General features: G+C 42.9%; 1 protein-coding gene across 3 annotated transcripts; it reads right to left on the reverse strand.

The window, feature by feature from the left end:
- Positions 1-1,099: 1,099 nt before the first annotated feature.
- cracd (capping protein inhibiting regulator of actin dynamics) lies at positions 1,100-26,502 on the reverse strand. 3 transcript variants are annotated; one of them, XM_030082636.1, is made up of 9 exons: positions 26,411-26,502; positions 9,441-9,609; positions 8,906-9,038; positions 8,654-8,809; positions 7,413-7,628; positions 4,965-7,302; positions 3,208-3,398; positions 2,953-3,115; positions 1,100-2,660 (listed from the first exon to the last, which is right to left on the reverse strand). In XM_030082636.1, exons 3-9 carry the CDS (start codon positions 8,945-8,947, stop codon positions 2,500-2,502), a joined length of 3,267 nt encoding a protein of 1,088 aa, XP_029938496.1. In that variant the 5' UTR covers positions 8,948-9,038; positions 9,441-9,609; positions 26,411-26,502; the 3' UTR covers positions 1,100-2,499. The 3 variants fall into 3 exon arrangements, with proteins under 3 accessions (XP_029938496.1, XP_029938495.1, XP_029938494.1); XM_030082635.1 differs by lacking the exon at positions 26,411-26,502 and adding an exon at positions 17,052-17,227 and having other exon boundaries at positions 7,413-7,625; XM_030082634.1 differs by lacking the exon at positions 26,411-26,502 and adding an exon at positions 17,052-17,227.
- Between the last annotated feature and the right edge of the window lie 1,234 nt (positions 26,503-27,736).

A 27,736-nucleotide genomic window follows, 5' to 3' on the forward strand; every position in this document is an offset into this window, starting at 1 on the left:
CACTCTTGTACAGCATTTCTTTTTCATTATTTTGATTGTTTTTATGCTTTTAATTACTGTTTCCCCCTCACCAATGTTATTCTGTACACTTCAAATTGTTTTGTTGCTGAAGTGTGGTCTATGAATAAAGTTGCTTTTATTTGCCATGGTTCTCCACTGTATTTGGAAACAGCTGGGTATTCTTCAGCACACCTTCGCAAGGTGATAGACCACTCTACACTTTAATGCCATGCCTTTTGAAATCCTTCAGTATATCACTCTCTTGCAGTAAAACACAAAATTATATTTGTGATAGCATGACATCCTGATTGGGGAATGACATGTGGTCTATCACAACAAATCGTCTGATGGTGTTTGGTTTGTACATCTTATAGGAGCTTCTTTTCATCGTATCATCTCTCAGTTTTCCATTACCAACCTGCATTGTGGTCACATCAGGATTACCTTACTGTGTGATCATCTCAGTGGATCGAAACGTACTGCTGTGACGGCTAATGAGAAGCAGAACTGGGACACTATGTTCACCATTTCTGAGCTGAAGGAACAGTAAAATACTGTACAGGGCCAGTGTGCAATTCTTGTATTTCTCTGCAGCTGCAGCAGTTTTTAACAAAGAGTCTGGTCTTCTCCTCTCTGTGCATCATGCCCAGCAAACGGCTCACATGACTGCTGCCTCTACTGTCACTGAGCTGCTCCGATGGCACTTGAGTTGCGATAATCAAAGCGTATAACACTGTTTTCAACAGCCTTGGTATGGGTGGAAGCTGGCTTCTGCTGGGACAGGCATTTATTGATGGCACCTTGTTGATGGATGAATAAATGAATGAACAAATGCTGGTTTCAGACACGCTGCTTGGGTATTTGGTTTCACCCCCGTTGGTTTTGGGATGTTCTCTCACAGTCAGGCGTCACAACAATCATGTAAAATGACCTAAAACTGTTCAAGGTGAAACAAAAAGGCACGTAATGTATTTTTGTACCGTTTTTAGTAATAACTACAGTTTCTGTTCCAGAGCACAGAGGGTGCTTGGGGAACTTGGCTTTTAATTAAAGCTCTTGATTTAAGATGTAGAACAGGAATAATGAGCCAGCAGTCCCATTGGTTCAGACATCAGTATTTAATTTACATTATTCATAACAGTTTGTATCTTTTTAAGAATTTTCTCATGAATCTCTCTAAGTGGGACAAAAAAGTGCAAATAATACCAAACATTTTTTGTTACACTTAACACTGCGTACACTACACTATTGTGCACGACCAAAGTTAGAAACAGAATGACGTGAGTCGGCTGCGGAGGGCCTCTTTCTGACTGAAGCTCTGGTAATGCCTTTGACTTACAAACAGTACATACTTACATACATACAGATCATTAAGTTAGTGGCAGGAAAAAAGAATGGATTTTTTTTTTTTTTTTTTTTCATTTAGGAAATGTTTCGTAAGCTCATATCACATTATGAGGATGTGATGGCGTAATTGTGTTACAGGAGGACAGCTACAAGAATCAGAAGTCACAGCCACCGGGTGTTCAGCCTGTCTCTGTAAGCAAAGCAAAAGAAAAAAAAAAAAAAAAAAATCCTCATTACACCATTGCACAGCTGCGAGGGTGACATGCAGTTATTTGCAAATGCCTCATAACACTTGTTGTCTTCAGTGCTGTGTTTAGGTGCACCCACCGTGAGTGATCACAACAGATTCTGTTACTTTATATTAGCAAAATTGTACAATAGCTTCTTAGACAGCTATCACAGTCATCACGGACACAGTGTGGATTGTTAGGCGAAGGTTTCCAGTTTAAAAAACAGGGAAGGCATGTCTTTCACATGACAAACAAGGCTCAGATAAAAGATACAGTTTAGTTTGTTTCACATAAATAATATCGAGGAGCGCAAAGGAGATGCCTGTAACACTTTAATCAGTTGTCCAGAGGAGTTATTTTTTACTGGTAGCCCTTAAAATAGGATTCAGACAGTTACCCTCAGTTGATTAAACACTGCCATATGTCAGAGCTTCATCTGTATGATTCAGAGGAGTTGAAGAAATGATATATTTACAACCATGGTGACACAGTTGGCTACAAAATAAAAGAATCAGGATTGGCTATTGCAATGGCCAGACATAGTTGTGATTGGCTGCTGAAGATTCTTTTGGGGGACGTACGTTGTGTGTTTGTATACAGTATGTGCATGCTCGCAACAATTGTTTACATATATCTGTGCGATTGTATTGGAATATGTGAATGTGAAGCGCACTTTAACATGATAATAGTACCAGCCAGTGTGTGTATGTGTGTGTGTGTGTGTGTGTGTGTGTGCATGTGTGTGTGTAGGGTTACAAGGTGATGGAGGACTTTTACGTGTTTCACAGTCAGGACGAGTGTTCGTGGTGAGAGATGAGATGTGGAGTTCTTGGGGAGGGGACAGGTGCTTCTGAGTCCATGGGCAGTGTGCAGTCTTGATGCAGGCCAGGGTCCCCCGTGCCAAGCTGGAGTGTGTGGGATGTTATTTGATGATCTGAGGACAGTCGCTCCAGGCTTTGGCCTTTCGTTTGGCCAGTGCCAGCCAGGCTGGCTCTGTGGACACTTGAGGAGAGTCGCTGGAGGGGAATCGTTTTGACACCTCCTTGACAGCAGGTGGCGACGGTGTGGAGTCGGCAATTTCAACTGAAAAACACATGCAGGAGGAAAAGTTTAACATTTATATCTTAGACAAAAAGATTGTCTTCAAAGAAACAACACAGGCAAGAGTTTTGTTTTGTTTTTTTCTATTTCTACAGTATGATACATAAAACATTTGCAAAAACCTTAAGTAAGTGTCTTTCAACTATATACATATGACAAAAACATCAAAGAAGAGCTGCTCCAGCCCACATTTATACTGATTCACCAAGTGACAGATATTCTCAATAAAAAACTGTTAATTCCCAAAGTGTTCATTATAAATATAGGTTTTTACCAGTGACGGAGCTCGGTAAAGTGTTGGCCTTTTTTAGATGTTCTCTGCGGTCAAATCGTCCCAGGAGGCTGTCGGGTCTCTTAGGCTCCTCTGGGGTCTGAGGCTTAGAGGAAGGACTGGTGCTCCCACTTCCTCTGCTCTCTGTGGGGCTCAGCAGTGTAGCCTGCCAATAGGATTTGTGATTTTGTCAAACAATGGAAACTTTGCTACAAGAGATTTTAAGGAAGAGGGTGAAGAGCGATGTGTGGTACTTACGCTATCTTTGTCTCGAGATTGTTTCTCTGTGAGCTTAGATTCTCTTTGGCTGCGGCGATCATCCCGGTTTTGCTGCTGCTCCCTGAAGCCCTTTTGCTTCTGCAGAGCCAGTGTGATCCACAGGGGTCCAGCCTCTTTCTCTTGGACCTTTGCACTGTCTAAAGAGTGCCTGCTCTGTAAAGAGGGCTTTTCTGCAGAGAAACAGAGGCACATTAAGACAATACATAGGTATAATTTAGAATGAATAGATAGCTATAACGTCAGCATGGTGGAGCAGTTGTGAGCACTGTCGTCTCACAGCAAGGAAATTCTGATTCAAGTACCCTCTGATGCATGTCAGGTTAATCTATGACCCTAAATTATTCCCAGGTGTGAATGCGAATGTGTGTGGCTGTCTAATCTCTGTGTGTTGGCCCTGTGATGACCTGGCAATCTGACCAGGCTACGTCCGGCCCTCACTCATAGTCAGCTGGGACTGGCTCCGGAAGCCCGAGACCCTGAACGGCATTAAGTGGAAACCTTTGATGCTACTTCCCATACAAATACCAAATTTATAGCAGTGACAAAAGGGTATACATTTGGTTTTGCCAGGATGCAAATCGCAGACTTACCTTTCAGCCTGGAGTTGGAGATCCATGAAAAGAAAACTGCTATATATATTCTATATAATCTATATAGTATTTTTTTCTGATTTGACCCTAGCAAAAGTAAAACAAGAAAACTTACCTCCTAAAAATTATCGTAATATGCATATATTTTTGTGCATGAAGTCGCCCATATTTCTCTCGATGTACATTGATGTCAGTTGTTTGATAAGTCATTCTGGTCTCAAGGGTGTTTACTAAATCTGTACCTAACAGAAATCTACCCTTCCAACTATCCTCCATTCCACATTTATCAAGATTAGGGTCATGAGCAGCTGGAGCGTATCCCAGCTGGACACAAAGTAGGGTACAATCAGGATTTGATTCAGGTCCATCACATGACTATCACACAGAAACACACTTCCATGCCTATGACCAACAGAACCATCTATTGACCCACCAAGCAAGCCTTTGGATCATAAGAGGAAGATGAGGACTTCAGAAAAAGCACAAGGACAGGGAGAACATGCAAACTCCACACAAAGAAGCCCCTGCCTAGACTAGTCATATTTTCATTCAAATGTATGTATCCTCCCAAATGATATGATACATGTACATTCAGCACTCTGCCTGTATCTGTATATGCCAACTAAATCAACTATACCAACAACGGGACCGGTTGTGGACTAGGGCGCAAACCACTAAGTAGTTTCATCCTTTTAGGCTGCGTAGGGCTGGAGGCTGGAGGCCAATCCCAGCTAACTGAAGGCAGAGGCGGGATACACCCTGGACAGTTCATCACAGAACAGACACAGAGTCCCAGGCAGGTACACTCATCCTGTTCAAAAGTATTGACTACTGAATCTGCCATAACAACAGGTATATCCTTCTTTAAAAACATCTTCACTGTAAACGAAGCAGTTATCTAGAATAAAATGTTCCTTGTGGCACCTGTTTCCAGGCACTTTTAGAGAAGAATTCTTGTGCTTCTCTTACATCTTTTTTCAGTAGGTCAAGATGAATAGCTGTAGCTTTACATTTAGCAGAAAGATATCAGAGGAATCTAATATGCGTTCCCTAAAAAGTGAAATGCTTCTTCACTGAGACACTACGCAATGGAAAACTTTCTTTAAAAGTCATTAACAAAATAATTGCAAGATTGCTGATACTGACCTCTCCTGATGAGCTCGGACTTTCGATCCGCCTTCTCTCTCCACGGGATGTTAATGGAGGGGAAGAAGGATCTCTTTTCCTTCTGCTCTTCTTCCCCTTGGACCTGACCTTGGCTGCTCCTGCGGAGCTGGGCCACTGCCGATGGTTCTTCACTCCTGCACGCCTGGTCCTGGCTACATGATTCTACATCTCCTGTCCTTTGGATCGTGTCATCACTGGGAAGCCCGTGAACTGCCTTGGGCAGCGGTGAGGGAGGAGGCGTTGGAATGGAACCCGTGGGTTTCGGTGAGGGTGTTGGTCTTCGATAGACCGGTGGCTTAGAAAGCACTTTCTCACCGTCGCCGTACGGCGTTGGGCTGGTGGACTTACCCAGTTTCCCATGGGACACAGAGGGGGAGGAAGCTGTGTGTGAGTACTTGCCAACCACACCCTCTCTCAGAGGTGATGTGGGACTTGATCTGTCAGAAAAGACAGATGAAACATCAGAGTCTGGCTCGATGGGGGTGAGGGGTGAAGGGACACCTTCAAAGCTGTCCCCGGCACTGTAGCGTTTCTTTCTTTTCTCAGTGGACTGTTCGCTGTGAAAACGTAGAGAGTAATTGGTCCTCCTCAGCTTTATACCGAATGGAGAGGGCTTATCCTCGCCATCCTGGCCTTGGTCCTCTCCCCCCTCACTGCTTTCATACGTCTCTATCTCACTCTGAGCCCTGGTTTTCAGCTCGGCCCCCTCGTGTTTGGCTCCGGGACTGGGAACCAGGAAAGAAGGGAGGTCTTTGGCAAACATACACTCCTCGGACCCTCTTTCTACGATGCGGACTGTTTTACTTGCCCTAGTCTGAGGTTTGCTGGTTGGACCTGGGGAAGGTGCAGTGGGGCTCTCAGAGAGAACAGCTTCTTCACCTGATTCTTTATCATCTGGACCAAAAGACTCAGAGTTTCTATTGGAGTCTCCGAACTTTTTCTTTGCAGGTGTGATAGAGAACTTGGCGCTGGCGGACATGGTCTTCCTGAGGTTGGTGTGGGCAAACAGAGGCTGTTCTTCACTGCTGGGTGGAGTTGAAGTCTTGCCCGGGTCTGGGTACTCGTCATATTTCCCCTCTTCAACCCCCTTGAATATCTTCGATCTGATGCTCGCCCACTCTGCCAGGACGGACGCACTGGACTGGTCTGTAGATGCAGACTCACTAAGTGATTTGGTTTTTCCAGATTTGCGGTCTGGAGAGGTCTTGGCCTTCATCGGTGGCGTTCCCTGGGCCTTTTTGTCCTCACCCAAACCCAGCAGGGACTTGCAAGCTGTGTCTTTGATCTGGTCTAAATTGACAGCTGTCCCACATAGCTGGGCGCCCGTCACGAGGATGGCTGTGTGTGGAACATATGGAGACGTTGGCAGGTTAGGAGAATCTGGTCCTTCAGAGGAAGCTTTAGCTCCCTCTCTTTGATCAGCGGCAGCAGCGCTCTGGTGGCCAGAGGCCGGAGTAACGGGCGTGAGGTTGACCTTCTGAAAGAGAATCTGTTTCTCTCCAGAAGAAACTTTGAAAGAGAAAGGCCTCTGTCGCTCCTCCATCTCCTTCCAGCGCAGCTCCTCTGCTCTCCTCTTCCTCTCTTGGGTGTCAGAGCCCTCCTCTGACATCCTCCGGTGCTCTTCCTCCTCCTCCTTTCTTATTCTCTCTTCTGCTGCCATCTTTTTCTTTTCCTCAATCTCTCGCAACCTTGCTTTTTCTGCTTCCTCCTTTCTCTTCTTCTCTTCTTCTTCCTCTTTCAGCCTCCTGTTCTGCTCAGCCGCAAGCTCCTGCTGCCTTCTAGCCTCTTCCTCACGCTTCTTTCTTTCTTCCTCTTCCCTCCTCTTCTTTTCTTCTTCCTCTTTCCTCCTCTGCTCCTCCAGTCGTCTCCTCTCCTCCTCCTCTCTCCGTCTGCGCTCCTCCTCTTCTCGCAGTCTCTTCTCTTCTTCCATTCTTTTCTTGCGATCTTCCTCTTCTTGCCTCCTCCGCTCTTCCTCTTCCCGGATCCTCCTCTCCTCCTCTTCTCTCCTCTTCCTCTCTGCCTCCTCTCGCAGCCTCCTTTCCTCCTCTTCCCGCTGTTGTTTACGACATCTTTCCTCCTCCAGCTCACGCAGCCTCAGCTCCTCGGCCCTCTTCTTTCTCTCCTCTTCCTCCTGCTTGAGCCTCTGCTCCTCCAGCTCCCTTCTCCTCCTGGCCTCCTGTCTCTCTTCCTCTTGGAGTCTCTGTTTCTTGAGGCTTTCAAGAGACTCGACAGAAGCTCTGCGCTGGTAGTCCGTGGAGACTCCTGCCACTTCCAGATCCTCATGCACCACCCCGGGAAGAGAAATCTCTTGGAGGTCCTAAAGGATGCAAATGTATGATTAGCATTCGCTTCATTAACCAGAACCACAGAATGAGAGTTGTCAGAAATGAAATCAACAACATGCTGAGCATCTTTCGAGCGGCTCACCTGTGTGAAGCGTCGGTGCTTACGACCAATTCTCTGATTTTTCGGTTTGACGGACAGCTTATGCTTGGCGGCCGTGTTGTCTAGACGAGGGACGGACTGCGGGACAGCGTCCAGGTTGATGGACTCGATTGTGCCAGTAGGCGGAAGAACTTGTTTGGATCGAGGAGACTTCACCGGGGTGCTGTGTGGTCCACCTGAAGGAGCTCCCTGGACCTGCTTCAACCACAATGACATAGATCTTATACTATTTATGTCACAATAAAATATTTTATATACTCTAAAACACTGATAAGTTTCAATAACAACAACAGTAAAGGGATGATATCAAGTTGTTTTTGTTTTTTGTTTTTTGTTTTTTTGGTCAAATTAGCTTGTTTTGTTTTTTCAAAATTAAATTTTTACAGATTAATTTTCATCCAATACATGTTTTGTTAATGACGTTGGTGCTGTTGTTTTCTTTTAACTATTTTTAACTTCACATTAGCTACAGACTTAAGCAATTACAACATGCCTTGGAATATCGTTCAAACCAGCATTTTACTGCTGACAGCCTTTACTTTACATTTTTAGTCATGATTAGCTTATCAGAGTTTACCAATTTCACCTGATTTTTTCCCAGTGCATCTAGTTGGTGAGCAGACAAACTGAACATGCTTTTCAGGATTTGCTTTTAAGGCATTTTGGAGTCCTTCCCCTTAAAAGGTCTCAGGTTATGAATGCTTTAATTGTATGTCACACAATCTGGACAATGCAAATTATGAAAAGTTTCTTCAGCTTGAAATGTCCACATGATGTCTGCCGTTTGATTTTTTCTGTCTTGATTCTTAAATTATACCTGTGATTATCACTGTATGGAAATGAGACTGGCAGCCAGCCTTGCAACGACCCTTTGCACTGACTTTCTCTGGTACTCATTCCAACAAGAAGAAAGAAAAAGCAGCATGGGCCAACAACGGTAACAGTCAACATAGTTATGGATGAAGCACTTGGGAACCACAAATCAAAAATGAATTGCTTAAAGCAAATGCAATGCACTTTTGAGATTAGATTTGATAGCTCAACAGATACCATTCAACAATTTTAGGCCCAAACAGATGAAAGCATGCAGTCAGCATTGCCCAACACTTACAAAACTTTAAATATTTATGTCTGGAGCTACTAAAAGCTTGAAAAACTGTATGAATGAGAACTGTCATTCATACAGTCTAATGTACAATATGGAAGAGATAATGCATTTTTACCTTTGGCTCTGCTTTTAGTGGCTCGGATTCTACCTGGGCCAAAACTTTCAGAGGACTCCGGGGAACCTCTTCCTCATCTGAACTGCCTTCATCTCCTTCACTCCTCCTCATCGACGAGGGTCTCTGGCCAAACTTTATGCCTTGTGCTATCTGCCTCTGTATGGTCAGCCAAAAAGATCACAGCACAATGATTAATACACTAAAGAGAATTGCTGAGCGATTTTTAAACTGAAACATAGCCAGTAAACTGACCTGCAGATTTCGGACTTTATCCGAGACGTTTTCTTGGGACATGCTGTGATCCAGCCCGGGCTCCTCCACCGGCTCCTCTGGGATAAAGATGCTGTCGTGTGAGAGAGCTCGAGATCCAATGGGATTCAACTCCCTGCAGGATGAAAAGACCAGAGCATCTTCGGCATTGCAAAGTTTTTACTGTCAGCCATTATTTAATTTATCAAGGGGCGACTGCAGCATCGCCTCGCAAATCATTTTACACACTGAAATGAATGACCTCTTCACACTCTGGCAGTTTCAATATTACATTAAGTGAAGACTCACATCGTGTGGCGCCTTTTACTGCAGAAGCATTTGTTTTACTTTGCAAATCCTCACCCCTTTTCTCTACATAAGTTCTAAACACAATCATAATGTGACAACCGTTCCCTCAGTGTTTCTGTAAAAAGTATGCATCAAATTAAAATAAGAGCAGAGAACAGACAGAACATGTTAAATGTACATCAGAAAAGATGTGTTTTCTCACGTTTAACAAAGACAACAATGCACTAACCTCAGATTTTGACTGGCCTCTTCTTCATCTGATACGACTCCATTGCACACCTCTCCGGTAGAAAAACTTGCTTTTAGCTCTGCTCCATGAAAGCCTCCCTTCGCTTCACTTTTCTTCTTCCTCCCGAACAGCCGTCTGAATGGCTGGAATTTGCCTTGTCGCCTTCTCTCTGCGAGAAAAAAGAAATCAGATGATATCCATAACTGAATGCAATCAGCTCATCAAGCTAAAGGTCTCCACTTCCAGACGGTGATATGAGAAGGACAGTGCCTATGGTAGGTTTTTTTTTTTTCTTAAATGTGTATTTTTAGATGAAGCGCAGATACCAGAATTAAAAACAAAGCAAATCAAAATAGCAGATGGAGTGAGAAGAAAACCTTGGCTCATTTCGTTCATACTTAGTAGTATTTGCAGGAAGTGGGAAAGATAAACCGCAGGCATAAAAACACAGCATCAAAAGCCACAGCAGCTTTAAAATAAATGGTTACCAAATCCCTGATTTACCGACTGAACACGAAAATCCACGATTGGTCCTCAGAGAACAGAAAGCAGCGAAAGCCACAAAGATCCCCTCAGTGTTCACAGCTCCAAAAGCCAATGCTGCTTTCGATCATTTCTAGTATTTCTTCGTGATAACAGCGGGCAAAGTTGCTGCTATACTTTCACCTCTCTGTGAGCGAGGTAATCTCATTGTCACGTTAGGGCAATAAAGGAGGAGCATGTTGCCAATGCCAAAGATGCGTTGATCTCCGGGATGCCATAAACATGGCAAGTGTAATAAACCTTGTTGCTGTTGTGAACAGAAGACTCCAAGTTAAGACGTTAACTTTGGACTTTCAACTCATGTCCTTATTTCATCCCCAGCCTTACTGCCAGAAAAGCTTAACCCCTTTTATAAAAGCTAAACATTCCCACAGAGAAAGACAAACACGGCACTCTGCTTTCTCCTCAGGATTGCAAGGATGATACTTGAGGTCTTTTAAAATCATAAACAGACATTTTAATATCAGCAGTGGGGAATGTTTATCACAGCTTTCTCATTGTCTACATCTGTTCTACTTTGTACTTTCCAATTTGTCTGTATTATCTGTAATATGTGTGAGTAAATGCGCCTGTGTACTTCTGGAAGGCTACTGAATGAACTAAGTGGGTGAGGTTACACAGCTACAAAGCCACTCTACACCACTGTGCAGACAGGCGTTCTCAGGGCTCTGTGGGTGTCTCTTTCAGAGCTATAAGTAGCAACTGGTGTGGGATTTCACTTCGCATGCTGCTCACTAAACCAGAGGCATCATGGGAAATGATACAGTAAATTAATTTCGCCATTGCCAGACCCTGAGGAGAATAAAAACATGTTTAGAAACAGGAAATCTAAGGTCAGGGGAGAGATGATAAAAAGCTTTCTGCACATGGTCATATGTTTTTGTTGTTGTCCACACGTCATATTAGTTCAGATGTACAAGAAACTGTGAAATGTCCACTTTGAAACTGCTCGCAGTTTATCCTCACTAAAATGGGGAATAAACCATTTTATGATCAATCATATCTCACTGCTGCAACAAAATATTTCCAGGAGTTCGCAATTTAATTGCATGAGTTGCAAGGCCTTGCAAACATCTTGGTTGTCGTTTGAGCATGTTCAACAGAATTGCAAAGTTTTTAATAGCAAAGATCTCATCGTCATTGAAAATCTTCCTGATCCGTCCTGATTTGATTTCCATTCACCAAATTAGTAAAAACAAACAAACAAAAAAAAGAAATTAGCCTTCATCACGGCAGTCTGGTCTTCGTCCAGGGTGGGACCTCCACCCAGAAGCTTCTGCTTTTTCATTGGTTCTTTGCTTGATAAATAGCTTACTAGGCCGTGGAGAGGCCTGGTATGCATTTGGTCAAAGTTTCTCCATTGCTCTGTGTGACTGCTGTGCAATTGTTGCACCAAGGGCGAGCACTGTCAATCGCACTGACGCAAATTTCATCTCATGAATGTCGTGAGTACTCACAGGTGAGCATTGTGCAACATGTACGTGAACTCAAGGCAAACGCTGACCCACATTTCCTGCAGCATTGATGCAGTCTCTGTGTGACACACACAAACTAACAAATATAAGTGATTCTTAGCGAGACTATTTTGAGTGTTTTCTCACATTTCTCTGTATTATGGGCTACAACTTGATATATGTTTATCTCTGTTGTTGTATCTTTGACTTAAAGGTGCATTACAGAGTTTGCACGTTTCATGAGAAACAGCGCCCCCTGCAGGCCCTGGACGTAACTGCAGCTTAGTGAAACACTCGTGCCTGTGGCTTGAAGAGGGGAACTCCTTCCTCGCTCTTTTAGTAGCGCTCGAGTAAAATTTAAGTTTCTTTTGCCTGGTGGGGTCTGAGCTGGAGTTGTGGCAGTGCGAGAAGCCAGTCTGTTCTTACTTTCTGGAAGCTCCATCCTCATAGTGCTCAGTTGCTGCTCGTTAAGCACCTGGCGGAGTAATGACGGACAAAACGAAACTTAAGGATATCAGGACAGCGGGAGCGTGCATTACGTCACATCATCTCAAATTCTCTCCAAAAATATTCTGGTGCCGGACCGGCACTGCAACTTTCAAGTGACAATTTAGTGCTGTTAGCGGTACTTACAATGAATATGTCAGGGCACATTGTACACACCATTGAATATTTGTATCATACTTATGGTGCAAAATAAGTATTTTTAAAGTTGAAAAACTCCTTAATGCACCTTTAATTTTAAAGGAGTACTTAGTTGTAAACGGCCATGTCAAGGCTTCATGTTTATTTATTCCCCAATTTAAATATGGTCAAACAATTTTCCGTGGTGGAAATTCGTGCTAGTTTATACTATAAAAGACAAATAGCAGGCAAATATTTGTTGTTAAAACTTTAGAAACTGGTTATCCTTTAAGACCACCATTCATGACAAAGCAAAGTGTGATTTTAAGAATTCTGCACACTCTGCTCCTTGTTCTAAAATCAAATAAATAAATGGATGTCAATGCAGGTTGATCAAGAAATCCCACTAAAAGGTTTCTAGTGGTTATAATTGCTACAATGAGAACAAACGCTGTTGAAAATAAATCAAGTAATATACGAGTAAAAAATAATACATTTTAATATTTTGAGGAATGAATGCATGAAATATGATTTTTTTTTTTTTTGGTGCTTAATTATCTGCAACATTCTGCTGTCATCTGTATCTACACGCTTAGTTTAAAAGTCAAAAGAAGGCTGATCCAGAAGAGATTCACGTCCACCCTCATGCCTGACAACAGTCCACTTGACTCTGTGAATCATTTTGAATGAAAAATAAGTAAATCAAAAATATTATTTTGTTTGCTGTTGGATCAACAGTAGTGGCCGCTCGTCATGCTGTTGTGTCCTTATATTTGCTTTTACAAAGACTGTTTTCACAAATATGAATATTTTTCTAAATATTAGTACATCAATTCCCAAGTTCTCATCATATGAATAGGACAAATATACACTGATAAAAAAAAAAAAAAAAAATTGTATCTGCTTTTATAGGACTGTAGCTAATTACAACCCTGTGAAGCACCGTTGCTCTGTGATTCTGAGTGCAGTATCTGATATTGTGGTGCGACACTGATGGTCTGTCTCCCTGCAGCTTGCTCTCCCAGCATCAGGAGCCGTGCAGTGGTACAAAGCCCATAATGCTCTGCCATGGGCATGCTCACACACTCATGCGTGAAACAAGAAAGGACAATTTTTTTCTGCAGACTAGACGACTCAGTGGCAGCACTCCACAGAGAGAGCAGCTTCCCTTGTGCTTGCAGTGCAGGCTGTTTGTGACTCTGGTCCTGGAGACCTGGATCCTCCATCAGGGAGGATTGTACGTCTGGTTTTTATATCTAAAGAAAAGGTCTCTCTCCATAAAGTCTAACCTAAAGCAAAACAGTAACATAACAAAAATTCTTAGTCTTTCACAGTTACCAGATTTTTTTTTTTTCTGGGAAAAAAAAAAAACTGAATTCAGCTGAGTTCTGTTTTCCCAAAACCGTATTTAAAATAAGAGCTACACAGAGATGTTTTTGTTCCTACTGTCGCCTAATGAGGAATCCCCATTTGAATTAGGAGTCCTGGCCTTCCTGTGCAGAGTTTGCATGTTTCCTCCCAACGTTCAAAGGCATGCATTAAATTATTAACCAGTAACCCTGAAATGCCTGAAGGTGTGAAGGTGAGTGTGTGGTTGTCTTTCTCTCTGTGTGTGTGCGGTGATGTACTGGTGTCCTGTCCAATGGGTGGCAATGGTCCAGTCCGCTATAAGTCAGGCTCTTAAAGTTTCAGCTGTTTGGTGTCAGTAGCTGTTAAACTGTCGAGCTATCACTGTATCTACTGACTCTATATCATTTAGTAGTGCAGAGTACACCGCAAACTAGAGTGACCTGAAATCATACAGTACAAAGCCTAGTAAAGCCAAGAATGACAGGATCTGATATTACACATTAAAGTGATGACGATTAAGTGACTCTGAGGTACAAAGTAGACTAGACAGTACAGTAGTTCTATGTGGAATTATAACATAAGATGGATAAGACACTGGAATAACCTGCTATGTAAAGTACACCAGACCAGAATGACTGTATCTCACCCCACTCTACAAAGGTCACTAGAACTAACAGTGGTTCAGGATCATCCTGTGAAACAAAGCAGGCTTGACACTAGACTGACCCCATAGTTTTAATATCATTTAATTTAATTTAACTGATGATTTCAGATCAGTTATTTAGCTTGCTAACGTCCGATGACGTGGCGTCATGATAATTATTGAAATGAGATTGAATCCATTGTTGTTTATGTCCTGTTGATTATAGAGAATATATTTAAAACAGTTTTAAACATAGTAGCCATTCCTCTGAGGATGTTTGTCAGCTGAATAATGACTGTTAGACAGGGTGATCCTGTGAGCATTTGTGCTAAGCTAATTAGCTGCTGTAGACAGACATGAGACGTGTGCCGTCCTCTCACAATTAAAGTCCATGTAAAGCAAAATCAGCCACTTTCTTCTAAACACCTTAAATAGGTCATAAATGTATTTCCTTACAACATATAAAAGCCATTCCTCCATTAAAGATTTAATTTTGGAGGTAGACTTCACAGACTTTTTTCAGCGCCTCTGTGTTCAGGATTTAATGGGCAGGTCAGAAATGAGGGCCGCGTTACGTAGCGAGGCCCTCATTAGCATAAACACGCCCCGGATGCTGAAGCGATATAAATACATCTAGCGCATTAGCATCGGTGGTTTTCCCGCTAGCTTTCGAGTCTCGGACAGCATCTCGTACGACAGTTTGCAGCTAGCTAACCAGTCAGCCAGTCAGCTAACCAGGCATGTCACCTCCACGTCTCTCGTGCATCTTTCCTGGGTGCCACAGTGCGCAGGGTAAGCGGGAGAGCTCCAGATCTCCGCTCCCAGGCGGAGATGCGCTCCGTGCCGGCCGCGGAGCGCGGGGACCTGCCGCATGGCTCCTGGAGCCCTCTCCTCAGCGAGAGGTCCCGGTTCTCCGCTCCCCGGCGGAGGCGCGTTGGCCTTATTTTATATACTTACCAATTTTTTTAATCATTCAAATTTGGCTCAGTGGTTAATGACATGTTTATGCAGTGTGACAAACTCATAACACAAATTTATTCCTGCTTTACTCGGACTTTAAAGATCATGAATGAAGCTTTTAACATCTTAACGCGTCTTTCTTTATCTTGTGTATTCATTTATTTTTAACTAGTGGGGTTCACTTATTTGTGCTGGATTATTGAGCCATTCTCAAGGACAAGGGAGAAGCTAGAAAGGTGTCAGAAGCAATTTGGACACTGCACACCACCATAGCACACTGTTATAAAATGTCATTTAGGTCAAAAGCGTCACCACACCATGCACTTCTTAAAAAGACAGTGAAGAGAGGTAACTTAAGCCTCGGGATGCAATTGATCTAATTTGTTTCAAACCACTGTCTCTTTAAGGCGTCAGTTAAAGCACTCAATTCTCCTATTTACCTGGGCCTTTGGATTCGGTTACCTCTAAAAGCATGCCATGCTTAGTTTCGGTGGCGTCCGTCGCCATTGTTGCTACACACCTTGGCTGTGGCGAGAGGAGAGGGACGTGAATATTGGAGTGCACATTCATATTCAGATTTATCACTGACTGCAGAAGGAGTGAAAGAGTAAAGTTTGAGCTTTTAACTTGAGGGAAAGAAGAGGATGTGCACGAGAGAGATGGGTAAACATGTGCTGCACACGAGCAGCTCTTCAGTTTGACTTCCACATGTCCTGCTTTGCAGTTAAGTCTCCACTGCCTCGAGCATTATCACCAGAAAGGTCGACTTCGTTGGTTCCTCTAGAAGGGCTCTCGGCGATTGGCCTGCACGTAGCACGAAAATCTCCAGACTGGTAAAGAGACAGATGCTGAGGCAGCTATATGGGCCTGGTGACGCATAAATTATGGCTTGAAAAAAAGCCCTAGTCTTTTCATTAAGAATGAGCTGAAAATACATGCGCAACTTTGATTTCAGAAAAGCTGGCACACAGACATGGTCAGGTTCCCTGTAACTGGGGCAGTATGACGAAATGCAGCACATAACAGCACTGAAGTCCACGTACGCCGTCTGATCTGCATTTAGAAAAACTCACAGGAACATTCAAGATGGCCCTCTCAACACCGACATCCCACATGTCCTCAAGCCAACACCTGTCCACAGCACATCTGCCGAGCCAGAGGTTTTCTGATGCTCTGAAGAAAATGCATGTCGTGTGTGTGTGTGTGTGTGTGTGTGTGTGTGTGTGTGTGTGTGTGTGTGTGTGTGTGTGTGTGTGTAATCGTCACAAGCAACCCAGGTCAGCAGGGTCAAAAAATAAAAACAATAACCCAGAGAGCGAGGCAGACATTACTGAGAGAGTCGGAGATCAAGCCCGCTGTCCCCAGTGGGACCAGCATGCTGTGGGCTTCCTTCCTGAGAGTGACACCAGCGGACGGACTCTGTCAGAAAAGCCCCCTCCCTCCCTGAATCAAGCCTCTTTGTCCTGCCTGACTCCAGCCAGCCGCAGAACAAGGAGCAAACAAGCATGTTCGGTGGGAGTGTGTGAACACAGACTGTGTGGTGTGTGTGTGTGTGTGTGTGTGTGTGTGGTGAGGAAATAAACAGCACGTGACTGAGTCTGCTGAAATTAAGAGAGGTGTTGTGTAATATTTTCACTGTTTGCCTGCCGCTCCTGAACCTGAGCAAGTGTTTGTGTGCTAAAAGAAAAACAATTTCCCTTTTTTATTTTGTGAGGGTGCACCATCAAATCGCTGCAGGGGACAGATAAACATGAGATGAAAAAAGCACGATGAGCAGCCATGTGCTCTACAGAAGCGGAGAAATGCCTTTGACAGGGATACAGCTGCATCAGGGCATGACAGCGGCATAACACGATGCTGCGTCTCAGCGCTTTCCGACAACCCAGCAGCTAAAACATCTCCATGGGGCCAGACGGCTACCGGGGGTCCTGATGGCATAGCTGAGCGCTGCGGCGTCTAAGAGTCATAACCTTACAGCACAAGTAGCTTGCTGACAAAGCAGACAGACGAACGTGGTGGAGCCGTATAACGGTTTACCTATTTCAGCTGCACAGCTCGAGACGGCTGCGCACCACTGCAGTAAAACCTTAGGGAACATCGATCTGCCCTTTATGCACAAAGCGAGTTTTACCCAGATGAGCCTCGATGCCGCCTCCGCTGTGGCTTTGGGGAGAGAACGGTGAAACAAATACAGAGCAGAGACAAAAACAGCAGGTTTGGGTTTTGTTAGGGAGCGTCAGCATCAAGAGGCATTCAGAGGGAGGGACATGACATGTATGGTGGCGTGGAAGCGAAAGCAACCGCAAACAGAGGATGCAAAGGTTTGTAAAGAAAATTAATTTGTAGAGCAAAAATCAACACCTTTCTAAAGACACTTACACCTTGTCTCATTAACATCACTTAATGTCTTTAATCAAAAGCCTTTGTCACAGTCGTACAACACTGTACTTGTCCTGGAAGTTGAAGGAAACTGTGGTTTCTATGGCAACGTGTACACAGCAGCCAGGGACGAGAGGAGACAGGCGCACAACCGAGCACACACAAGCGCACATGAAGGACACACACAAAAACACACACACACAAACAGATTCTCGCCAGTGCAAACAGACTGAAATAGTTGACTGGCCAAACACCCACATGTGCACAAACACACAAACCCAACCCAGTTAACCTGTGGTAAAATCAGTGTGTTTAAATTTTTTTTTACCATCGTACTGTATCTATTCTGCTGTGTTTACTGTCTTATATGTGTAAAGTATTGCTTAAAAAAAGTGAAATTCACATAAGCCTGCCAAGCCTGCTGCGTCTTACATGTGCCGAGAAAAGAAATCAGACAGTATTAATTAGGCAGGATATTACTCCTCTTTTCTGTTGTCAACTAATCTCTGGATTGAACATATATAAATACATACGTACAGTAAGATCCTCCAAAGCAGATTAACCTAACCAATAATAAAAGTGATTTCTTAATAAGACTTTGCATTGCTTTCACTGTAACATTGCATTATTGTTTAAAATCAATTAGTCCTGGATTTCTTTTCTTTTTTTTTCTAATTTGTTTATGGGTTTTTTTTTACATACAGGTGTAACGACTGTAGCTCTCACATCCAATGGTTAGCAGACTAAGAGTAAGTTAAATGTAGGTCTGTGAGGTAATTTTACAGCAGCCTGGTGTAAAGTGTGTTTTTGTGAGCTGGATCATAAAATTCAAGGACTGTGCGAAACCATACATTCTGCAACAATTGTTCTTTTCGCTTACACCACTAGTTAGAATTTTTAGAAGTGTAATTATACAGTAGCTGGCTCTGCTAGGCAAACACAGCAGCAATATGCCCAAACTATGTAGATTAAAGGAAAAATAATTTCATTACATTAAATAATTTGCATTGAATTCATAATTTCTCAATAACATAATAAAAGCCTGTGAGGGAGTAAAAGATATTCATCCAACATTTGTTGCTTCACCAAGTTAAAGCTTCACTTCAAAACTATGTTGCTCGACATCAAACAAATGTGGTTATTCTTTAGTATTATTACTGTATTTTATTGTGCATTTCTGTTCTGACAACTTTTTTAGGCTCAAGTAATAGTGGATAAGTAATAGTGGATGAATGGATGGATGGATGGATGGATGGATGGATGGATGGATGGATGGATGGACTTCTATTGGTTATTCACTGGTATACAAAATCACTAAATGTTCATGGGTTGTGCAAGCTGACATTTGTAATCCAGCTTCATCTCTGAACCTCTGTTTTAATTAAAAGTATATCCAGTATGTATGTTTAAAGTATGTCCCAAACTGATTGCGCTATGCAGAAAGTTGTTGAATTATTCTGCAAAGGACTAACAAATGAAAACTGATTTTCAATCTAACAGTATAATTTAAAGAAGAAAACAAAAGTCTTGGAAGTAGCTTATTAGTGAGGCGTGTTTGGGCGCTGTTCTTTTTTTCCACACTAAACAAAACAACATACTAATATTCTTCCAACTACAGAGCATCTAAAACAAAGGCGATATTTACCTTCTACACATTGCAAAAAGCGTTTAAAAAGCTGAACTTTGCTAAATGTAAACAGGTAATTGAGCAGGGATGGTTAAAAATGTTGGCATCATGCAGAAACAATGCGTCCCACCCTTGTGCAATACCGGATTTCAGAGACATATCTTCAACCAATTTTTATGTTACAATTTAAATCGAATATTTGGTGTGTAAACAGCTAAAGATGTTCTTGTGGACTCCTAAACATACTACCAACTTTGTCTTTCTAATTTTCTCACAACTGTAATGCTAAGAAACCAAAAAGAAGTCAATATTTAACATGTTTAATGGTTTTGTCACATTTCCAATGAAAATTGAAACACATTGAGAGAATGCATGTATAAAAATGGACATGCATTCATTTCCAGTCATTGGTTGATGTAGGAGTGTCTTCTCTAGGGGTGATACTTTATGTTTTCAGTGGCTGACAGGTTTGGAGAACATGAAACCATTTAGAAAGAAAACTCCAGACAGAAACTGTCTTACAGTTCAACACAAACGGTGAACCAATCCAAGTTCATGCTGAGCTCTCACCGTTCTCACACTGAGCATACTGAGACTAGATATTTGCTCCGTACTACTCTATCACCACCAACAACATATGACTGTTGGCCTTTTCCAAGTGCAGATGGGTGGTCACACTGCCATGGTCCCTCCACAATTTGCCACAGGGTGAAACGCTGATTCGTTGTTCAACACCCAGAATTGATTCAGCATTGTTCCTCCTCATTCTCGTGTTTGGCAGTCGGTTACATTCTTTTCCTTCTTATGCTAAGTTGTAAGACCTGATGATTCTATGGTTACTATTTCCCTGTTTTCCTCCTCTGTTTCTTTCATCTGCTGGGTCCAAAAGTACCTGACCTGTCAGAGATTTCTCAATCACAACCGCCATGAAACAGTCCAAGATCGTTTTCGCTCATTCCTCATCCGCTCTCCGGGTCCGGTCATCAGAAGCTTTACACAATTTGTGACCTTCGCCACATGAATGGATGCGTCTGCCTCAGAAATCTTATTTCCTAACTTCTGGAACAGAGGCATGTCTTCCAGGTTATGGGAGTCCCTCCACCTTCACACGACCCTCCAACTCTCAGAGTTATCTTCAGAGGACGTCCACCACTGCCGAGAACAGCAAGGCGTTCCCTGAACCCACAGAACTGCTCCCTTGCTCATCTAAACCTGCTTTCGTTCTCCTACTTCTGCACCTGGAGCTGGCATCATTCTTTCAGTCAGATGACATTATTCACGGACCCTGTTTGTGCTTTTGATTTTATGCTCTTCACATCAGTCGATCTTTAAAGAGCTTAAACACAGAGGACACAGCAGTGTCTCTGCATTTTATTTCTTTATATCCATGTTTTTGCTTGTTGCGTTTGTGCATGCAGCAATAAACTGTGTTCAGACTGCTTTTATAATGATCGCATACACGCTAATTTTTGTTGTTAAGAAGCTTTGGGTTTAGTAATGTGTGTGCATATATTTCTCTGAATGGCTAGCTATTCAGGGCTCTTCATGATGACATCCTCATGTTTATTTGATCTGTTGCACCTTCATCCCATGCATTCTTTTACAGACAAAAAACTTCCTGTATTTCATTAGTAAAAACGTTGTTTATCTTTGCATAGTACTACTTTTCCCTTCTTAAATTACGACTTTCACACGTTCACAAATTTCAGATTTTCCGTTTTGGGTTTGGATGCAGGCTAGATTAGATGCAACTCTGTTCTTTGTGGACCTGAACCCATTTAAAGAAATTTAATACATTATTGGTTTTGCAAATTTCCTTTAAAGAAGAAACATATCTTAATCCCTTTAAATCCTAAAATCAGGTGATAATACTCCATAATTCTAGAATTGCATGAGTGATGAAACTGGCACTTTCATGAAACTAGTAGCCGTAATTCATATAAATATCCTCGTGGTAGAAACACTCAGCTACAATCAGGCTCTCTGTTAGTAAGGCGAGAGTTTTTGTGCTCCTCTTAAGACCAAAGTTGCCGGTCCCTGAGCTGTACGGTGAATCCAAAAATCACCAAAGGCAACTGCAGACACTGGTCTTGTCAACACACTTCATTTCAAGTCTAAGGGGCTGAACTAACTTGCTAACTGAGCAAGCAGTTCATGTGGAACTACTCCTTTAAAGTCATGCTAAAAATAGAAAAAGATACACATGTATTTGTTGTAAGTTTTTGTGAGTTTGTTTTGGTGCATGATTATTCTGTAGTTATATTTTTTGTACTTCTAATCCTTCAAAGCATCTTTGCATTTTCTGAGAAACACTCTAAAAAAAGTATAATAATAATAATTGTTATTATTATTATTATTATTATTATTATTATTATCATTACTTACGTAAATTTGTCTTTAACTGTCAAATGAATCGATGCCTACAGGGTGCATGAGGTGCAACAAAGGAGTCACATGCACGATGTATCACATGACCACAGCTATATTTTCCACATTAGCTAACAGTGAACTCCACCACACTCAAGTGTGCATGCAAACAACAACCAAAAGACCATCTCCTCCTGCTGGAGCATCACACACTCAAACATAAGCATTTATGATAATCACCTCTGGCAATTTCTACCAGTCCAGGAGCACAGTATTAACAACACGCATCCCAAAGTCTCCCTTGTACAGGCAGCTGACAACAGTTTCACACACATGAGGTACAAAGAAGGCTGAGCTAAAACTATGAATAAGACCTGAGCCGATCCGTGTGTGAGAGAATGCCTTCTTACCGTCCTGCAGTCGATCGAGTGGAGGGTATCTTTGAGTGTGTGGCCGTTCCACCTGCCTGCTGTCACTGTGGATCTAGGACATTACCTGGAGTCAGGTGTCAGATGCAGTGAGGACTTGGCGCGTGTGTATGTGTGTGTGCGTGAGAGGCTGAGCAGTTAAATGGCTCAGGAAACATCTTTTGATATTCTCACATTGATGAAAAATTGATTCTGAGGCCCGGCGGTCGCACACTGAAGAATCAAAACTGATATGCGTGCAGGCACATGTGTGTCGGAGCGCGTGCACGGTCAGTGGGGATGGGGGTGTGTCGTCGGGCAAGAGGGGTGGAAGGTGGCAGGGGGCAGAGTGAATGCTGAACGACGAGAGATGGGCGTTCTCCTATGTCTGTTAGTGCTGCTGTGCTGAGGAGGCACAAAGTGACACTTTGTTTCTCCGCCAGATAGCCAGTGCAGTAGAACAGAGTGGCATTCATCCTTTCAACTGGCTGACGCACACAAAGGCTTTCATTGTGGTTTACCCACAAATCGTGTACGCACATGTGTGATTATGATGGTTTGTAATGCAGCGCACCACAGCTGCTTAATAACATTACCGTCACAAATGTCTGCTGTGGTCTGGTCAGTGGTGCTCCCAACCTTCACAGCTGCCTTCAGGATGCTTTCAGTAGAAGATGAATCCTAAAGTGTACTTACTGCTAAAACAAACATCACTGAGCGGCGTTTTTAGATGAAAAACAGCAGCTTATTTCCTCAAGTCAGATAATCACGTGACTAAATAAGCCCAGCGTTTTCTGGGTTTATTAATCTGATCTGGGCTCATAATGGCTGTGAGCATCAGCATGGTGTTACTGTGAAATAAGGGCAGCCCCCCACTCCTCCTTTCACTCTCTGGTTTTGGCAGGATCACACTGCAGTCTCACAGGGATATGGTAATGATGGGGTTTTACCAACCTGGATGCTGCCTATATTACAGCAGCACAGCACTTCAAAGACAGACTGTTCTCTGACTGACGGTGTGCTGAAATAGAAGACCCCAGTAAAGCAGCGCAAACACGGACAGCCACATGTCACACACACACACGCACACACACACACACACACACACACACACACACTCACACTCACACACACACACTCACACACACACACAGCGTCCTAGTGACTCCTCTACCAGTGAGAAGAGAGGCCAAGATCAAACATCCTCAGCTCCGCTAAGTGACACCTTACAGAAACTGCACTTAACATGAGGTGAACAGTTCATTTAAATGAACATGTGGGCTTAAAATTCAAAATCCAGCTAAAAAAAAAAAAAAAAAAAAAGCATTATTGTATCTTAAATATGATCAGCTGTGGGGAGAAATGTACTTCAGAGACGACATGCAGATGGACACGAAATACCCAAGTAAAGTATATGTGTGAGTGTGATAGTTCTTTAATGTCAAATTGGTTATGTGATTTTATGATGATGCATTATGTTAGGTCATGCAACTGATACTTCTGACAGTACTTTGTAGATTTGGCTACTTTTTAATAATCAGTCACATGTCCAGGCTGCACAAAGTAAACAGCAGAACATTAAAGACTGTGGTGATTTAGGCAAAGATCAATATTTGTGCACTGCAACAATCTTTCTCACAACTACCTACATTCCCTTGTTATTTCTGACATAAGCTGAAATGTCTGGGGTGGCCTGGATGCATCAGACATGCCAGCAAAATAAAATGACTAAGAATTCAAACAGAAGGCCCAGACTAAGAGGCATTTTGTGGACAGCGATGCGTCATATAAACATGTAGGATTTCATCTGGAGAGCAGATTTATGAAGAGATGATGATAGCTTGTGTCACACTCAGCCCAATATTTAGAACAGACCTAAGAAGGGCAAATTTAGGAGATAACGTAAAATAACAAATGTTTTTTTTTTTCACATATTAATACTAATATCTTTATATTTTCAATAGTGGAAATATGATTTGTGGCTGTCTCAATGCACCAAAGAAATCAGTGTCAATGACAAATAATGAGTAAACTATCGACAAATAGCGAGTAGACTCTTCAGGGCTGTGGCCCAGCTGAGAGAGTCTTCTCATCTCAGGTTTATAGTTTGATCTCTTATCTCACTCTGTGTCAAAGTATCTTTGGGCAAGTCACTGCACCTTACGTTGGTATAGACGCACTTTGCTTGGCAGCCGTCACCACTGACGTGTGGCTGTTTTTGTGTTATTCTGTGAAAGGTTGCGTTAGTGTACGAAACACGTTATGATTGCTCGGGAGATAAAATGCACTTTTAAAGTGAAGCCCTGATTATTACTTTTAGATTCACCGCGCCTCCACAGCACACACGTTAGCCGTTAGTTCCATGAGCAGAAAATACAGGAGATTTGCTGCAATATGTATTCTACACATACACACACACACACACACACACACACACACACATGCACACACACACACACACACACATGCACACACACACACACACACACACACACACACACACACACACACACACACGTGATTGTGCACGTACATATTCATCTGTGAAGTAAATCTTTAATCTAGGTATTTCACTTTTAACCCACTGTGTTGTGTTTGTCTAATCAATCAGCTGATAGTTAAGCGGAGAGAAAGAGGGAGTTATATGCCCGTTATAAAACTGTAACTGATAACCGCAGTTCTGTCTAAGGTCATAAGGCGACAGGACTGAACTGTCATGAATTCATGGCCGCCACTGCAAAGGCAGTCCACAGATGTTGCCGAACAACGAACCCTCTAAGTTTCTCACCACTGGAACGGATAACATGACAACTGTTTGTTTTTCACTCTGCAAATCGGCACATCTGAGAATCCAAACCACCAACTAGGCTGGACCTCGGGCCTCTATAATCTTCCTTCATGTGGTGATATCTTCACTGCAGTGGCCATTTCCAGGCTTTATCTGCAGCAGAGGGAGTTCTTTGGTGGTGGAGTGGCATCCGATTGGTTGTAGGTGATCTGATTCACAGTTTTAATTGTCCACCTATTATTGTGTCATATAAAGGATATAAAAGCAGAAAGTGATTCAGTATAAACTGTAGATTTATCATGTCTGTGATTTCACTTTGAGGACAATATGTGGGCTTTTCACAGTGAAAAGCTAAATTAAAGGCACTTAACACAAAGACGGCATTTATCCACCCTTGATGCCACTTTATCCTACTCAGGGTCACAGGATGCTGGAGACAATCTCATCTAACTGCAGGCAAAGGCAGGTTACACCCTGGGCAGATTGCAAGTCCATCATGGAGCAAACAGACATTATGATAACTGACCATGCTAAAATTATACTGTTCTTGTTTTGCACCATTAAGCTGCTTAGGATTGTGGAGAATATCTCAGTGAAACACAAGAAGCAGATGTTGAAGAGAACAACTTGACCAATGGGGTATGTCCTATATGGCTGTGGAACATGAACAAAAGTCTATTTATAAGGAAAATGAACTGACAACAAATATAAGAAAGGTGGAAAAAATACTCTTGATTAAATATTCAGTTGTTTGCATAAATATCTAATATCTGTCGTTTTATTTTTGGGAAATCAGTCTTTGGTGTCCACCTGAAATTTAACTCTGGGAAGCTCGTGTGCCCTCTGAATAAAAATCCTGTATCCGCCCCTGGTCTGTACGGCAGCTCTGTGGCTTCAGTCATTGAACTCACAGTCTGCAGCCTCCAGGTGATGACTGATACCATTTACAGCTGTCCTTCAGCCAGGTAGAGGCAAAGAAAAAAAAAATCAGGGCAGTTTACTCAACAGCAGCACCATGAAGCAAACACCAGCGGCTTGTGGCAAAGTGCCATCAATTCTCTCAGTCCCCGTGTCTCTGCACCGGAGCGCGGACCGACGATGACAGTAATGCAGCATTGATTTAAACGCCTTTAAATGGCGCGAGGACGGGGAATGGTCCATAATTTAATTTCTGTTTTGGTTGCACATATTAAGGCCTGCAGCCGTGTGGCTCGCGCACGGATTTGGAGCTGACTCAGTGGCAAATGGAGCTTCGGCGTGGAGAAAGACGCGGACCGCGACGGCGAGAGACCCACATCAACGCAGACCTAAATGCGCCGATCAATAAGGCCGTGTTAATGGCAGATTAGCGGATGCCGCCGCACCGGGATTACAGTCTATTAATTGCAGACTAAAAGGCGCACGGAGAACAAAGACTGTGGCCTCTGCTTTCCCTGCACGCTGTCACAGATGACATCCAGACGCGGACACGCTCCGCCGCACCGTCCGCGGTTCGGGGAAAGTCACGATTGATCCCAATTTGTCGTGTTGACATCGGCGTTTGCGCATTTCAGGTTGGATCAAATTGCAAGTCCCAGCCCATCCACTGCACACACACACTCTCTCACAGGCGGACACACACACACACATGCACATGAAGCCTGCAGAGGATGGAGCAGAAGATGCGAGCAGGTCCGTGGATAAATGAGAGGAGGGTTCCGGTGACAAGGTCACCAGCGTGGCGAAAATGGACAAAAACCATCACCGTGAACGCATGCCACATGGAGCTTTGAATAAATAATAATGATACTGAAATGAAATAAATTAAACCGGAGGAAAATGCACTCACCTTTGTCTGAAAACGCCTCCTTCCGACGGTGCCGAGGTAGAGCGCTGCAGGCTCCGTCCCTCTTTTGTATTGCTGATGCTGCGGGTGCCCGACAGGGGAGACGCACGCACACGGAGACGGCCCCGCACAGCTGCGGGCGTGCGAGATGGAGACGGAGATGTGGAGGGTGTGGCTGAGAGAGAGAGAGAGAGAGAGAGAGAGAGAGAGAGAGAGAGAGAGAGAGAGAGAGAGAGAGAGAGAGAGAGAGAGAGAGAGAGAGAGAGAGAGAGAGAGAGAGAGAGAGAGAGAGCGAGTCGGCGTGCACCGCCGCCGTCTTACGAGCTGCTGTCACGATGCGAGCACGTTACTGTAACGTCAGGTCGGAACTAATTAAAGAAACCGAGGAATAAACCGGGCAGGTTTTGAGTCTGCGCATCGCTTTGCCACCACGGAGACAAATAACGTGGCCCGTCAACCTGTCGCCAGTGGATTATTTATCACCGTGTTTTGCTTTCTAGATCAGTCTAACAGTCGAATATATCCGTACCTTCGTTAATTTGCATGTATATGATCTGCATAGAAAGAGTTTAAAATGAAAAATATAAAATCAAAATTAAAATAATTTTACACTGTCAAATTTGGTCTGAAACACGTGACAAAACTTACATTTAGTTTAAAAAATGTAATATTACACTGAACATAGGTTAAGATGATCTGAAAACATGCATTGAACATATTTTCCAGATTATTGTAAAGCAGGGGTGTCAAACAGAGATGCTGGAGGGCTGCATGCAGCTAAGCAGATTTGTCATGTCTCCCTGCCTCAACACACCTGAATCTCATCAAGGTTAATCACCAAGTTCAGCAGAAAGCATGCTGACAAGTCACTCACTAAAATAAGTCTTGTTGAGGCAGAGAGAACAGGAAGGGTTGTGGCCTCTGGGTTTGACACCTCTGCATAAAGATTACTGATATTAGCCCGTTATCAGTGCCACTGGAGTCCAGTGGATGCATATCATGGTGTTTCACATTTAATGCACTCACAATGTATTTGCTTTCAACAGTTACATAAAACACTACTCTAATTCTAACGGTGCACATTTTGCAATCATGTCTTTTATGTGTTGAGTTTTCAGGATGAATTTGGAGAACTTAAATGCAGAATAAGAAGTAAGAGGACACTGTTTAATGAGCAACACTTTTAATGCTAAGCTTTGAAAAAACTGGACACTGTGAAATTGCTGTAAAAAAAACTCATGAAATTCTTTGGGAATGCCTTAGAACAAGACTTGAAATGTTTTTTTCACTCATTTCAAATATTTTGGAAATTTATGATAGTCATGCTAA

This window comes from Salarias fasciatus, chromosome 23, assembly GCF_902148845.1.
Source record: "Salarias fasciatus chromosome 23, fSalaFa1.1, whole genome shotgun sequence".
Lineage (NCBI taxonomy): Eukaryota > Metazoa > Chordata > Actinopteri > Blenniiformes > Blenniidae > Salarias > Salarias fasciatus.

Excerpts from the sequence above, each read along its gene's own strand:
- cracd (XM_030082634.1), bottom strand. The coding sequence starts at position 17,112 with ATGTTCCCTAAGGTTTTACTGCAGTGGTGCGCAGCCGTCTCGAGCTGT. Across the intron at positions 3,116-3,207 it reads AATCTCGAGACAAAGATAGC|GCTACACTGCTGAGCCCCAC; the intron begins GTAAGTACCACA and ends TCCTATTGGCAG. Across the intron at positions 2,661-2,952 it reads TTTACCGAGCTCCGTCACTG|TTGAAATTGCCGACTCCACA; the intron begins GTAAAAACCTAT and ends TGTGTTTTTCAG.